Consider the following 16,823-nt stretch of genomic DNA (forward strand, 5'->3'; position numbering starts at 1 on the left):
AAAGTGTCCAATTGTTTGCTGTTAATTCTTTCTCTTTGTATTCTTCCAATCTGCTGGTCATTGTATTATCCCCCAAATTTGCTGCCATAGTTTGGTTGGAATCATTACAGATTATTTTCATATTTCTGTAGCTATTCTATCAATTCCTATAGACTTCCAACTTGGTAATGACCAGAAAGCCAGATTAACTTCATCTTCTTATAAGTTCTAGAGAATCTTTTAAGTAGGGAATGTCTTGTAAGATATCTTGGGTGTGGATATTTCTACTGTGTAGAATTTCAGTATACCCATTCCATCTTTGATGTTCTTTGAATCATTTACTACTTGTTTGTTTGTGTTCTTTAGCATACCAATTTTGAAGATGAAATTTTCTTCTGAGTTTGGAAATCTTTTGGGAAAAAAATCTTGTTTTTCCATGTCTTTTTCAATATCTTGACAGATGTTGTGATGCTGCTTCTTGTCTCTTGAGCTCTGTGAAATTCTTGTTATGTTTCTTCCTAGAATCTCGGTGTTCTTTGGCTTTGGTTTCCTTTTTCTTTTTGGCTATTTCTGCCAGAGCCTGTGCTACCCAGTTTGCTTTCATCTTTTTCTTGATCTTTGGCAGTGTGTTTTTACATTTATTCTTATCATCTTATTTGATTTAGTTCCACAGTTCCTCTGGCTTCTTATCAGTGAACTTCACAACTTCAAATCAATTCCTGATGTTCTCCTTGAAAATGGTTGGTTGCTTAAGATCATACTCTGGAAACTGGAATATTATCATAAGATTACTTTATTCACTATATTCAAGAATATAGATAGGAGAATTAAGAAAAAGCATGGAGAATAGAAGTATAGTTCCTATTGTCAGGCACAAGGAACCAGAAAGACAATGTAAGATGAACAGACCTGCTTCTTTATTGTTGCCTACCTATTTACAAGAATCTTACCTAACTACATCCTCTTGGGAATGGTTAGATAAAGACTTCGGGAATTCTTGAGGGGGGGGAGGTCTGGCTGCTATCTTTGGGGGTATGAGTTAATAGAAAACCAGAATCATGACTGCATACAGAAAAATCAAAGAATAAAGCAAGCATAGATCTGAGGATTGTGATAATTATTAGATATTATAAGTGGAAATAGAAGTATTCAAACAGAAAAGAGGGAGAAAATTGAGTAAGCATCCATAAAAGAGATGGGGAAACTCTGGGGGCATAAGCAAAATGGATTAACTCTTAAATTAATTTTCAGGGGCCTCTAGATCAGGGCTTTTCAACCAATGGTACGGGTACCACCTGTGGTACATTGGCACCTGGCAGGTGGTACGCAACCATCCTAGAAAAGTGGTAGCAGGTGAGGGGAATAAGCTGAACCGGTGGCAGCACCGCACAAGCCTGAGTGAGAGATGGCTGGAACTGCAGGGCTGTCAGGGCTCAGCGGAAGTGCCAGGATCAGCGCTTCTTTGGGACTGTCAGGGCTCAGTGGAAGCGCCAGGATCAGCGCCAGGCTCCAACTGGAGCTCAGTGCTGATCCTGGCGCTTCCGCTGAGCCCAGAAGAAGCACCGATCAGCTGGAATGTTGCAGCATCTCCAGGATCTTGTGATTTACATTCAGATGCTTGGCAACTGATTCATATTTATGACAGTCACATTGAAGTGACCAAAACCTGCTGCAACCACCCAGCAGACGGGGGGAATAAAAACCAAATACCTCCCACCCCACCCCCACTGCCAATCCTCAACAGAAATGCTCACAACAATGAAAACCTTGGACAGGAGGAAGAGCGCCGCCAGGCAGGCGGGCAGGCAGGTGTCTTGCTTGGCTGTGCCTTGGGGGGCACTTTTTTTCAGTGCCATTGTAACTTTGAACAGTCACTAAGTGAACTGTTGTAAGTCGAGGACTACCTGTACTTTATCACTTTTTTCCTTTTTTTTTTTGGTCATCAAGTTTTTGACACCTTGCTAGGCGACTGGTGGTACTCGGATGTTGCCATATCCTAAAAATGGTACAATGGGTAAAAAGGTTGAAAAGCCCTGCTCTAGATAGTTGTAAACAGCATTCTTTTAATCAAAAAGTGCCTCAAACTGGATTGTCAGCTCTTTATCTACAAATTCAATAAATAATTATATTTTTGGAGTTCTTTCATGTAGTTCATTATTCAGACTTACTCCAGCTAAAAACATATAATGATACCACTGAAGAGGTGTAAGAAGATTTTCACTATTGTGAAGCAGGCTCCTTTAGCTGGAGTGAGAATTCTTTTTTGTATTGTTGCATTGCAGGAGAGCAGAGATCAGGGAACTCTAACGAGATCCATCAAAATTATCAGGCCCCAGAGACCCTTTAAAATTTTAAACTGGTCCTCATTAGAAAAATGAAATTCAAATTATACACTGGATGAATATAATGTAGGGGGTTTTTTTTGCATCAAAGCAGCTGAGCAGTATTTTGAAAATCTTTTTATCTAATTAAGCTAATAGATATGACTGTTATTTCACTTTTTATGCATGTAGTAATTTTACTGTGGGTTTTAAAAGCTGGAGCTAATACCATCATGCCAACAGGTTATTTAATAATCCCCTCTCATCTCTAACTTTACATATGCAGCAGCACTGACATTTTTTTTACCTGCTTCTCTTGATGAAATTTCTCACAAAACTGTTGGGGACAGCCAAGATCATTCAGTAAAACTGTAACATATTTTTGGTGGGTTATCAAGCAACTTCAGGGATCAATGATCCACCTCGTACAACGTTCATGTGTTATGGGAAGTAGGTTGCTGGAGTAAATCAATTTTTAGTTCAATTAGAATGGTTTGTGCACTCCTCAGAAATAACTGCTTTTGGAGTATGTGGCCACACAAGAAACATATTTTCCTGGGACTGGGAGGCTACCAATTGAATCCAAAGCTTTGCCTAGCCCTAGTCCTTTTTATCTGGTCATCTGTGGAGGGTCTTCATATTTGATTAAAAAGTAAGCAAATACACAATCAGAGTATTGTTATGCTGATTCCTAATAATTCTATGGTTATGAGAACAATCCATAATTTGTTTCACACCACAGGTTTGGTTGGTGGTCCAAATGGGGTGGGGAAGAGTTAAAGGACATGATGTCTTGGAGAATCCAAAAAAGTCCCAATGCATCTCAAAGATTATGCTTTTTTTTTTTTAAAAAAAAAGGAGCTTATCAATTTGTAAACAGAGGACTTTTGGTCTCTGCAAGTCCTTGAAATTTTTATATTGAATAGCAGGGATTAGCAATCTTTTATGTCAGCAGGCACCATTGCACTATTGTGTTCAGTATCATTCATTTAAAAATTAGTTAAAAAATAAATGCCTTTTTAAAAGGCCAATGTTTTGTAAAATCTCACACAAAATTGCAGAAATCTTGGTTATGCAGCAGTTTAGGTGCTTTTACTTAATTATTAAAATGATGTGGGGGTTAGTGAATACATGCTAGGAATGCTCTGTATGCCAGAATTAAAATATTAAAATAAAATAACTAGACCAAACCTACAGTATAGTGAATACTTCATAAAAGCCATTACTATTATCAATACCCTATAAGGAGATGAAATCTGAGAACTAATTTCTCATTAATTTTCCTTCTAATCCAGCAAGTGATATTCTGAGATCCATAAAGTTAAATGCAATCAATTATGTTAAACAACAAAACAGAATTAGTCAGGAGTCCTTTTCACTCTAAAAAATAAAAGCGTATTTATTTTAGAAGCCAGAATTTGCTCACCATGAACATAACTCATTTAGTTTACATTGATTATTTCCCAAATAAATGAACTGATGTAATTTTCTTCGATTTCAACTGCATGTATTTGGATCTTTTTACATACAAAATTGAAATGGATGATCTTAACATTGTCAATATTTCCCCCAATTGGTTCAGTCTTCGAAAAGCAGTAGTGCTTTTAAATCATTCTAGACTCTGGATCGAATCACCTTAGCAAGCTCTTCTTTTCACAGCACAATGTGCATTGTTTTACTAATATCGAAATGTGGTAAATACAGCCTTAGGGTTTTATTTCCCCAAACAATGATCTAACAGCATGGTTTATAAAAAGAGTCCACCGCTACCCTTTTTCAGATCAGGTGCATGTGACATGTGCATGTGGCTTTGATTTGAAAATCAAGTGGGATCCAAAGAAACACAATACTTTCTTTGATCAAGGTGCTGTTAAGCTTGACAATCCAAGCTGTCCTTTAAAGTTATCTACTGCCAGCTTTAGGCTCTGGTCTGGTCAGAGAGAATCTCAGTAGGACTTCTCCCATCAGATAGAAAAGCACCAAATCAATTGTCCAGGAAAATATCCTATATTATGGTGATTACTTCTGACAGAGTAGTTCCATTATTGATAAGCTTTTCAAGACATAGCGTTTGTGAATCTTCCCTCCCATCCCACCTACCCCAGGTTTCCCAGAAAGAAAGAAAGCTTTGCAAATTACAATTCCTGACAAACTGTTATTGAAGTAGTACTAGTCATGTTGAGCTTGGTGAGCGTTTTTTTTTAGTTCTGATACTGAAATTATATATTATTCTCAAACAAGATTTTAGCAAAAGACATAGCTGAGCATCTCTGTAGCATAGTAGACTGCACGTAATTTAAACTATGTAGAACAGATGAATTAATTAGGTTGATTTGAAGGTTATTTCAGTCTAATTCCTGGGATCTGAAAATAACCCCTAACATAGCAATGCTCCAAAATTGTGGCCCAGTTCATATATACTGTAATAATCAAGTGATTGTATAATAAGGCAGATGCCTCTCCAGACACTGCATAGATCTGTGCATGGGAAAATCTTGCTTTCTTACTGACCTCTGGGTCACTGAAAAATACTATTTTGAAACATGATGAAAAGCATTTATGTAAGCTAGTTTTTATCTCATTTGGGAAGAGATTACAGGCTTTCGGCTTCAAAATACAATTCTGTTCCCATGGTTTATATTTTTGCATATAAACACTTTCTTCTTACTTATTTTACGAAATGATCTTTGTCACCTTCTCAATTATTATTTTTTCAGACAACCTTCTGCAGTTTGTTCCAAGTTTCTATTTCTATGTGAAATTTCATTTCTATTTGAAACCTGTTAAAAAGATGTGTCCAAGGGAATATGATGGATTTTTTTCAAGGTAACAAATTTTATTAAATGACATAAGCTTTTGAGAATATGTTCATTTCATCAGAATGAAAGGTTATGACTTTTAATGACATATGTCATCCTGAAAAGGATATCCCAGACTCTGCCTGGTTTTGGGGTGTCATAGACAAACATAACTCTCCTCCTACAATGTATAAAAGATCTATGGAATTTCAGGACAAAATAAAAATCACAAAAATGACAACTATGCTTGTTTCAAGGAGTTAATTCAATCCATTTTGTACCTTTCCCCTTCCTAGTAACTAGCATCAGAAATCCCTGGTGCAACTGATAGATGGTTTTAAAAGTATAACAAACCATTTTATTTATTTATTTTTATTTATTAATCAAATTAAACAAAGGTGACTTTGGGTGGCACACAACAGGCAGAGACAACAACAGATATAAAAACAACAGATATTAGGGAAAAAAATATAAAAATCCACATTTTTGTGGATCCGCACGCCAAGGAACTTTAGATTATCAGCTCTCGACATCAACAGGGTAACCACCTCCCCCTTATACTACCACACTCATGCAAAGGCACCCCTCCCCTGATGCTCCCACCATCCTTCCCCCACTCAACCTTGCCAATTCCTCCTCCAGTTCTTACCCATAAGAAGGGAATCAACACACTTATACTAATTAGCATCCAAGGACATCCCTCTCCTGCTGCGGAATGGGACAACTTAATAATAATAATAATAGTAAAGTTGGAAGGGACCTTGGAGGTCATCTAGTCCAACCCCCTGCTCAGGCAGGAAACCCTATACCATTTCGGACAAATGGCTGTCCAGTCTCTTCTTAAAAGTCTCCAGTGTTGGAGCATTCACCGCTTCTGGAGGCAGGTTGTTCCACTGGTTAATTGTTCTAACTGTCAGGAAGTTTCTCCTTAGTTCTAGGTTGCTTCTCTCCTTGATTAGTTTCCACCGATTGCTTCTTGTCCTGCCTTGAGGCGCCTTGGAAAATAGCTTGACACCCTCTTCTTTGTGGCAGCCCCTGAGATATTGGAACACTGCTATCATGTCCCCCCTCATACTTCTCTTCATTAAACTAGACATACCCAATTCTAGCAATCGTTCCTTATATGCTTTAGCCTCCAGTCCCCTAATCATCTTGCTGCAGTTAACTCGCCACAGCCAAATTCGTCATCCATTCAGTCCCCCCCCATCCAATCCTGGTTCTCATCCCAAGGAAGGAGTGCACAGTGAGAAACGCATGGACCACTTCTGTGCATATTCAAGGAAGAGAGACTGAGATGAGATTACAGCATCTGTGCCTCCCTTTCACCTGGGTTTTCAACACTTGAAGGGATTGTGTAAAACTGCTCATTACGAAGTAATTAAGAACACTGTAAACAACAAGAAGTGCAACCACAAGGTATGATCACTATGAGTGCCTGAGTTTTTCTAAAAAGTCTGATTTACAGAAGTAGCATTAAACAGAGGCGCCATCACAGCAAACTCTGATTTTATTACAATTGTGTTGGTAGAAACAGACCTAAACAAAGAGATGGCCACTTATGCACTTCTAAGTTGGAGAAATGCTCAAGGTTGTGCTATGCTAGCATTAAATAGAAAATGTGATATATGTTTCTAAACTATACTTACCTTCATGTTTTTATATGAAATGAAGGATAAAGCTTATACTTTGTTTCAGTTGTTTAGGATGGTGAACATTTAATGTGAAACATAGTAATTTATTTCTAAATCTTAATCCTGGACAAAATATGCTTCACCAAATACACTTTATGCTACCTGTATGTCCCATATATTTTTATGTTTCTCCTAGTATTCATGCTTTTAAAAAATAATTCTTTAGAAGATACAGGTAGTTCTCGACATGTGACAATTTCTGTTCCTAAGTGAGACATTTGTTAAGTGAATTTTGTCCCATTTTATTACCTTTCTTGCCACAGTGAATCACTGCAGTTGTTAAGCTAGTAATATGGTTGTTAAATGAATCTGGTATCCCCATTGACTTTGCATATCAGAGGTTTAAAAAAAATGATCACATGACCCCAGAACACTGCAACCATCATAAATATGAGTCAGTTGCCAATCATCTGAATTTTGATCACGTGACCACGGGGATGCTGCAACAGTCGTAAGTGTGAACAGTCATAAGTCTCTTTTTACAGTGCCATTGTAACTTTGAATGGTTGCTAAACAAATTATTGTAAGTCAAGGATTGGCTGTACTATTATTCTTAAGGGAGAAAAGTGAAATAGTTTTTAGTGTCCTTTTAATTTGCTGTATGCAGTCTGAAATTTCTGAAAGGAGTCTTGTCCAGATCAAATCTGTGGCTTGGGCAAAGACACTGTCTTGAGAAATTCCTCTTAATATCCCTTTCTATGAATATGAATGTCAGTTTTTTAAAAAAATAAGAAATGTCGGACAGCGGATACCGGAATATTGCTTTTGTGCAGAGTAATAGAAATAATTTTCTGATGCATTTATAATGTTCTATGGAAAAGTCTGACAGAAAATGTGAATCACCCCAAATTCACTTTCATTCTTTTTGGAAGAAACACTTTCAGACAAAGATAGTTCTGATATATATTTTTTCCCTTAATATCATCCAGGTTCCCTCTTGGAGTCAAGAGGACACCAGCATAATATAAACAGAATCAAACTCACGCCAGTCGTGCACCACAGTTTTCTCCTTCAATATCGCCTCCAGCCACATTGTCGGTGTTAACAGATTCTGTCTCACTGGTGGGCATGCTCACTGCAAGGGTCAGAAGAAAGAAAGAAAAAAATAGATAGTTGGTAATTAGTCAGTCTTGCATAAATGAGCTTTACTATCAGCAAAAGCACTGGCTTAGCAGAAAGGCGCATATTAAGTATGAAGAGGAAGCACGAGCAAGTGAATGGAGTTTTAAGATTCAGTCCTATGTGATTGAAATAAAAATCTCAGGTAAGGCATGTAACCTCCAGAAACTGAAACAAATCTCAATTGTCAGTTTGTATGTACAATATGTGTGTATACACACACACACACACACACACACACAAGCACAGACATGCACACACGTATACACATACAGGTAGTTCTCATTTACCAACCGCGATTGGGACCAGCAAGTCTGTCACTAAACAATGTGGTTGTACAGTGCAATATCACATGACTGCTGCCATGGTTCCGATAGGTGAAACTCTTCAAAAGAACTTCAAGGCATTGTTTACCTTAAAGAAACTTTTATTCGAGAAACAAAGTATCGGCACTACATAGTTGAAACCAGAAACTAAATTCCCCTCCCCTGGATACAAAGTAACAAAGTGCAATTCCCTCCTCCAATAAGCAGTCATAAATCACATTCCCCAATTGGCTTGAAGCACGGGCTTTCTCCCCAGCCCTCCAGCCCGCCAAAACACTATCAGCTCTGGGCCCAATGACTTTGGGTTCTCACAATTAAGTTATTATTGTTATGACTAGCTGGACTCTCATCCCTATTCCCCCTCCCAGCAGCAACTAATTCTAAAAGCAATAGAGAAAATGGCTGCATTTCCATCTGTTGTCAAAGCAAGAACATTCGATGTTAGCAGCGTTGACAACTGCACTCAACTTACAACATCAGCTCTGTTGCTAAGCAATGTGATCATAAAGTGAAATGTCTCATAGTGATTGCATGATGACTACACCTTTAAGGACTGGTTACAAGTCTGCATTTCAATGCCATCGGTAGTAATCAAGGACTACCTGTATGTTTTGAGATCTGGGTATTTAACACACTGTCCAGTTGCACAGTTGACAACTATCTCTGATTGTTGACTCTTATGAATTGCAAGGATACAGCCTTCCCAATGATAAACTTTTTCTTCAACTATATCAGCACCTTATGACTATTCTTTTGGCATCTTTTCTGCTGAACAGTGATATAAAGGCATCTATCCACCTATCCTGTCAATCACATATACAGTGTTTCTCAACCTCAGTCACTTTAAGATGGGTGGACTTCAACTCCCACAATTCTCCAGCCAGATTTACTGTATAGGTTGCACTGAAGAGTTGCAATGTCTTAATCACTAGTGTTTCTCAACCGTGGCAACTTTAACATGGATGGAACTTCATGGCTGGCTGGAGAATTCTGGGAGTTGAGATCCATCCGTCTTAAAGTGGCTGAAACTGAGAAACACATCACATATCATGCACTGCACTGCCTTTTGTTTAAGAATCTTATAAACTATCTTACAAATTACAGGCCAGATATTATTATATTAGAGGAACAAATAGCACACAAATCTATGATAACAAGAGATAAGGTTCATGTTGAATTCTGGGTAATTAAAACAAGACTCATTCCAAATTTCTCTTATCATTCAAATTATCTTTGTATCCGCTGCCCACCCATGGCTTGTGCCCAAATGTGCCTCAAGTGGTTTGTGCCTCCATCCTATAGAAAGATGGTCTGACCAATAAAATCAGTGCTTCATGATACAAACGTCAGAAATTAATCTATTCTCATATTTTCCTGTGTATTTCTTGTTTTTTTCTTCTATTCCTCTATAACAGCCTTCCTCCCACATTTGCCTGTTTTATTAAAACAATGTAGCATAAATAAAGGTGAACATCTGGACACTTCATAAAACATCCTATTTGTGGATGAAACGAGTAATGTATTGTTCTGTACTTGCTAATTTGAATAGGGCAGGCCACGCCACACGCATTTAATTCACAATGTAGGTGTGAAGCTTAACTGTAAGAAAAGAGATTAAAGGATAATTCATAAATCTTTATGAATATGTGTGTACCATCTAGAAGCTACAACTGCAGGTAAAACAAACTACATGTTCACTATTCTGCAAACTGGATGATCCCCTCAGTTTGTGATGAGCCTATGGAATGAGCTTGTTTGCAGTTGAGTTCTTCATGAGTAATCTATAATGCCCAGTAAAACAAAGGTGACTATTTCACTTCAGTAAGTTTCAAAGTAAACTCTAGTCTGGTCTTCTGAAAGATTTGCATGGATTTGTTCATTTAACAAAACAATGTCTTCTTTTCTTCCCTTAAAACAGGACAACAAATAATGCCACTCTGTAGCTGATACCATGTCAGAAAGCAACTTATTTGGCATGTCTTGAAAACCAAGATAAGGGTTTCCTAAATATTAGAGAGTTGAATAGGTGTGAAAAGTAACATCCTGTTAGCCACTGGTGGTTTTCAATACAGGTAGTCCTCGACTTATGACCACAATTGAGCCCAAAATTTCTGTTGGTAAGCGAAACATTTGTTAAGTGAATTTGCCCACTTTTATGACCATTATTGTTAAGTGAATCACAGTTGTGAAGTTAGTAACACAGTTGTTAACTGAATCAAGCTTCCCCATTGAGTTTGCTCGTCAGAAAGTTGCAAAAGGTGACCACATGACCCCAGGACACTGCAATCGTCATAAATATGAACCAGCTGTCAAGCATCTGAATGTTGATCACGTGACCATGGAGATGCTGCAATGGTCTTAAGTGTGAAAAATGGTCATAAGTCACTTTTTTCAGCACCATTGTAACTTTGAACGATCACTAAACGAACTGTTGTAAGTCGAGGACTACCTGTACTGATGAAGTTTTTAGCTAAGGAGCTAATCAGAAGCAATGGTTAGAGGTATCAGCTATTCTCTGCCCAGCATATTATCATTTTGCAGCTTAATTTTATAAAGAATGATAATTTTTAAAGAGAAAGTATTTTATAAACATAATGAAAGGGGAAAAAAATCTCTCTGATTCGCAAAATACATTTTGTATATAAGGCCCTCTTATTCTTGATAAAGTTAACACATATTCCAATATTTATCAAAAGTCTTAAATCTTAACATAATTTTGTGCTTATTGTAGTTCTTTGTAAGTTGGCCATTTAAATAATTTGGATGCATCAAATTCTTAATATTTTTTTCATACTGTAATATGAATATACAGCTAGCATTACTAGATCCTTATCAAAGGCTTTCATCATTCTTTAAATTTCACTCCATCTCACTCACTCAGCTACTTTTTTCCCCATAATAGTTACAGAATATTGGCAATGGGCTCTTTAGTGAGATATAAAGAACATTTTGTTAAGGTTTCAGGTTGGGTTTAATAGATTAAAACAACATTGATTTTCATTCCTTGCTCAGTTCAAGGGAATCTTGTTAAAATTAATTGCTGACACAGTCATATAGAAACTTCACGGTAGACATTAAATTGTAAAGCGATCAGTTCTTATGTTACTATGCATACTAATTTGAAAATCCTAAGTTAATGCAGAGTTTTGCTGTGATAGTCAAAACATTCACTAAAGGGTGGCACAGACAGTAAACTTAGCAAAATAATACATGGTGCTTGAAGGAGGCCAAAATCTTATATATTAAACTCCAAAGAAAATGGTGTTATTTTTAAGACTGGAAAAAAGCATTAAAAAAAAGGAAAGAAAAAGAAGAAACTAAAAAGAATGGGGTAGCCGGGCAATCAGGGAGTTGAAGGAAGGAGCCAAAACTCTAAGCAAAAATTTACAGCTAAAAGCTAAACTACATATACCTCATAATTGAAATAGGGTTCTTAATAATGATTTTTTTTAATCCTGAAGGATAAATGAAGAGAGGGAATTAATCATAAATAGTCCTTATTTTCTCCTGCCTTGGAAAAGAAATAGAAAAGAGTAAAAGAATCTCTTATGAAGTTAAAATTAAGCCAAATTCTCCCTTTTATAAGACTTTAAGGGACAAAGGTTAAAAAGCTGGGCTTCATCTCTTCCAGTAATCTCAAGTCATCAGGTATACCTCCCAAAAGCCTTGAAGGACCACAAAAAGCAGATACTTCTCACAGGGTTAAAAACAAGCCCTTCCCCCCCATCCACAAAGATGCATATAGAATGTTGGGTGATCATCCAAGAGAAGTTGAGGACCATGAAGGTCAATGGATTGTTTAGGCTAATCCTAGATCAAACAGCCCAGAAGACCTAATCTAGACCTAATCTAAAAAATTAGAAGACTAGAAGACCTAATCTAAAAAATCTGGAGAGGCAATCAGCTGATCCCTTCATCCATGCACACAGGATGGAGAGAACTTGGTCCACTTATCCAATTTGCCACAGCACACAGTGGCAGAGGCCAAGCAAATAGGCAGAGGTGGAAGTGCTGCTCCAAAGATTATCCTCTTTGGCTCACTCACTTCTTATTCGCTTTCTCCCACCCTACCAACCGAAAAAGGACAAGTAAACAGAACACAACTGCCTACTTTTTCTCCACCTGCAATAAAGTTATATCCTTCTTTTTTCTCCCTCTAATTACTGGATCAAATGCTACTTTTCCAAAGAAGAGCAAGCAGAGATAGCATTGCGGAAGGCAGAGCAGTTGACCCGTGGAAGACCATCAGTTGTTTATTTTATTTATTTATTTATGGATTTATAAAATTTATTGGCTGTTCTATCTTACCATAGGGTAACTCCGGGCACCTTATAGTCATAAAAATATGTCTATACATATACAATTAAAGCATCAAGCATAAATAATTAAAATCAAACATTAAAACCTAAGGACACACGATGAGGCCAGGGGCAGAGTGGAGAGAGGTGGGATCTGTTGTTACTTGATCAACAGTGTTCCCCCACTGGGGCCCCAAGCCAACTTGCAGAGGCAGGTCTTTAAACCCTTACGAAAAGATAGAAGGGTTGGGGCCAACCTCACATTGAAGGGGATGTTCTAGAAGGCAGGAGCAGGGAAGGCCCTCCTGAACCTGGGCTGACGGGACCCACAGCATGCCTCCTCTGCCAGCATGAATGGGATGGGCCAATCCCAGCGGGATGAGATGGTCCCTCCAGTAACCTGGGCCCATGCCATGAAGGTCTTTAAAGGTGATCACTAACATCTTGAATTGCACCGAAAAGCAGACCAGTAACCAATGCAGCTCACTGCTGAACACACAACAGATCACTTTGTTGATGCTCTCTCTTTGCTATCCATACAAAGAATTCAAAGAACAATAGATGAGAAGGTAGCTCTTCTGATTACCTATCCCAACGCAGGGCCCAGGGTATTATTTAAATTAGGCAATTACAGGTTCTAGCAATAATTTGACATGCTAACCCTTCAAAATGAAAAATATCAAAGTTGTTGCTCATCAGGATGTACCAACAGATTTTAAGAAAAAGGTTGAATTATTTCAACAAAGATTTAAAAAGCATGGTATGAACAGCACCAATTTTGCTGTGTCATGACCCCCTAAACTTTCAAATGGAATTGACATTTCTCATTAAGTATGTTAATATTGCACACTCAGAAAACTGATTGAAATAATAGAATTTAACTAAAATGAAACTGAAATACTTGAGAATTGCAATGATTTGGGGGGGAAAAAAGATCCACACAAAGAATTCCTTTTAAGCCAGATGGTATTTTTTTAATAATAAAAGGTTAAATTGATACTACTCAGAAAATTAAAGACATAAAGAGAAATAGCTTGAGATCCTTGAGTGTGGATAGTGAAAGTCTGGTAATATAGATAATTAAAAGAAGGCTACGGCCTTTCCTAATTAAGGAACAACAGCCACAGTCTCAAACTTGCTGACTACAAATTTGCTTTAGAACTGGAGTGATGTAATACAATTTCGTCCCCAGAGTTCTATTGCACTAAGTTGGCCTATGTACATATAAATATCTAGGAGGAATTTTCATCCATAAATGCACAATTGCACACATCAAATTATATTAAGAAGGAAGTACCGTAATAAGACTTATATTCTTCATTAAGTCCCAATATTTTCAACACAGTTAGAGCTAGGCTACTTCTCCCACTCTGCCTGCATAAGTTGGCTGGCTGCAAAGCCTGGAGCATGGTTCTGTCATGACTTTGGCTTGCCCTGCTCATGCAAAGTTTAAAACCTGTGAGATGCCTTCTGGACTTTCTTTCTTTCCTCTTCTATGTGACATTTTAACAACTGGTCCTCAGGAACTGTATAAAACCAGCTAAACACACCCCAGTTGCATTACCCAGAGGTAAAGGAGCCAGTTTTTGCTTCTCTCTAGCCAGCCAAACCATTCATTTTTGTGACAGATACATCCATAAGCAAGAGAAAGGAAATGGGAGCACCACTATTTTCTCTTGCTTGGCACATCTGAAGAAATGGTAAAGCTTAGAGGAGATGCTTCTAAAGGAGAGAGGAGATTGCTTAAGGGAGAGAGAATATTATTCGCTAAATGAACAGTTATTTCAAACACACGTTTAACTTCATATTTAGTTTGTCCTTCGCTTACAACACATTAACACCCATATTTCTATGGGAGCGAGTACAACAGGAGATATTGTTTTCAAATCTGGGTGACTCAATTGTGGTCGTAAGTCGAGGACTACCTTTAGTCATATTACTACCTCTCGTTAGCCTCGCCCCCCCCCCCAGTACTTCGTTCCTATGATTCTGGAAGTGACTGGGCAGGCTAATTAATATGCATGTTTATTCTCTTGTTCCTCTGTATTTTGCGCAACTTCTCCATTCTCTAAGCCAGGGCTTTTCAACCAGTGGTACGGGTACCACCTGTGGTACATTGGCATCTGGCAGGTGGTACGCGACCATCCTAGAAAAGTGGTAGTGGAGGAGGGGAATGAGCTGAACTGGCACAAGCCTGAGCGAGAGATGGCTGGGAGCTGCAGGGATGTCAGGGCTCAGCGGAAACGCCAGGATCAGCGCCAGGCTCCAGCTGGAGCTCAGCGCTGATCCTGGTGCTTTTGCTGAGCGCAGAAGAAGCGCCGATCAGCTGGAATGTTCCAGCATCTCCAGGGTCTTGTGATTTACATTCAGATGCTTGGCAACTGATTCATATTTATGACGGTTATGGTGTCCCAGGGTCATGTGAAGTGACCAAAATCTGCTGCAACCACCCAGCAGATGGGGGGGGAGGGAATAAAAACCAAATACCCCCCCACCCCACCCCTGCTGCCAATCCTCAACAGAAATGCTCACAGCAATGAAAACCTCGGACAGGAGGAAGAGCGCCACCAGGTGGGCAGGCAGGTGTCTTGCTTGGCTGTGGCTTGGGGGGCACTTTTTTCAGTGCCATTGTAACTTTGAGCAGTCACTAAGTGAACTGTTGTTAGTCGAGGACTACCTGTACTTTATCACTTTTTTCCTTTTTTTGGGTCATCAGGTTTTTGACACCTTGCTAGGCGACTGGTGGTACTCGGATATTGCCATATCCTAAAAGTGGTACAATGGGTGAAAAGGTTGAAAAGCCTTGCTCTAAGCAACAGTGGAGGCTATGTTGATGTCTTCAGTGCATGTAGAAGCTCTTGATCAGTTACCCAGAACTAATTGGGACTCAGCTAATCATTGGAGGTTTTTAAGAAGAGGCTAGATAGTCACTTATCTGAAATAGTATAGGTTCTCCTGCTCAAGCAGGGGGCTGGACTGGAAGACCTCCAAGTTTCTTTTCTATTCTGTTCTGTTCTGTTCTATTCAGAATGTCCATGGATGATGCCGCTAATCTGCATTTGTATTGTACATACAAAATAATTTTAAGAATTATTTTTGCTTCCCAACTCTTACCTTTGCAATCATGGTATTGAAATTACTTGCCTCTAAAAGTGTATTTGCTTATTTGAATGCCTAATTACATCTGACACTGAAAGTACCTACTGTGATTCTGGCTTTGCTTACAATTTGCTCCAGCTGTTTTTTTTAACCTAGTTCACTAAGCATGGATTTGTTTGTAGTTAGCTGCCCTGTTTTTTTACTCCACCAGCCTCAATAAGCATCAGCCATTACTGATCATAGTTGATTTACAATAATTATTGTCATATATTTTGCACTCAAAAGCTAAATAAAATTAGCACAGCACAGGATACACAAAATAGAATTATCTTGAAGTATTCATCAGGTAAAATGTCTCAGATGCTTAAATGATCTTAAATGATAATCTTCAACACAATTCTGAAGATGCCAACACAATGTTGATCGTAAATGAGGATTTCCACTTCAAGCACAACAGCATGATGTTGCAAAAGCAACAGAAACAAGACACATGCACCAAAAGACTGCACAGCTACTATACAGAGAAACACACACAAACACAGAGAGGATGAACACAGAGAACATTGGAACATTACCATGAGTTTCTGTAGAGTGAGTAAACCAAGCAAACCTTCCTTTCTTCTTATCAGCTGGAGTGTTTCCTTTCACAGACAAGATGGTCAAGTACCAGGAACAAGACATCAACAGAGAACATGCAGCCAGGGACGATCAAAAGAAAAAGAAATAAGGAACTCAGCTCACGTGTAGGACAGCCACCTCTATCTTTCATTGTGGGAATCGAGGACACAAAATGAAAACAAAGGCATATGGAAAATAAAACATTATAATAGAGGGTATCTAGCACAGTCAGTATCTAGCATGACACAGTCAGTATCTAGCAACATCTCCTTCCACCTGGACTGAGGAAATTCCAGAAATACCAGACTATTAAACTGAAGTCACAGATGCTGAAATGTAGAATTGCAAAATTCTGCAGAGCAAGCTCCCTTAGTCTATTTATTTATTTATTTATTTATAATTTAATTTATACCCCGCCCTTCTCCTCATGGGACTCAGGGCGGCTAACAGCCTCATAAAAACTACAATACAAATACAATAATTAAAAGCCGAATTAAAAAGAAATATTTAAACAGGCCGATCAATTAAAATTACCCTTAAAAATCCCCTGAAACTTTAAAATCATTAAAAATTA

The 16,823-nt window shown here is 38.2% G+C and overlaps 1 protein-coding gene across 1 annotated transcript in view; it reads right to left on the minus strand.

Annotated features, from left to right (window-relative positions):
* CACNA1C (calcium voltage-gated channel subunit alpha1 C) overlaps positions 1-16,823 on the minus strand; it is a 182,976-nt gene that overhangs the window by 125,283 nt on the left and 40,870 nt on the right. Inside the window, exon 5 of the mRNA XM_015816939.1 lies at positions 7,774-7,864. Coding sequence (XP_015672425.1) covers positions 7,774-7,864 — 91 coding nt within the window. The remainder of the gene's footprint in view (positions 1-7,773; positions 7,865-16,823) is intronic.

This window comes from Protobothrops mucrosquamatus, unplaced genomic scaffold (genome assembly GCF_001527695.2).
Source record: "Protobothrops mucrosquamatus isolate PMUCROS unplaced genomic scaffold, P.Mucros_1.0 scaffold532, whole genome shotgun sequence".
Classification (NCBI taxonomy): domain Eukaryota; kingdom Metazoa; phylum Chordata; class Lepidosauria; order Squamata; family Viperidae; genus Protobothrops; species Protobothrops mucrosquamatus.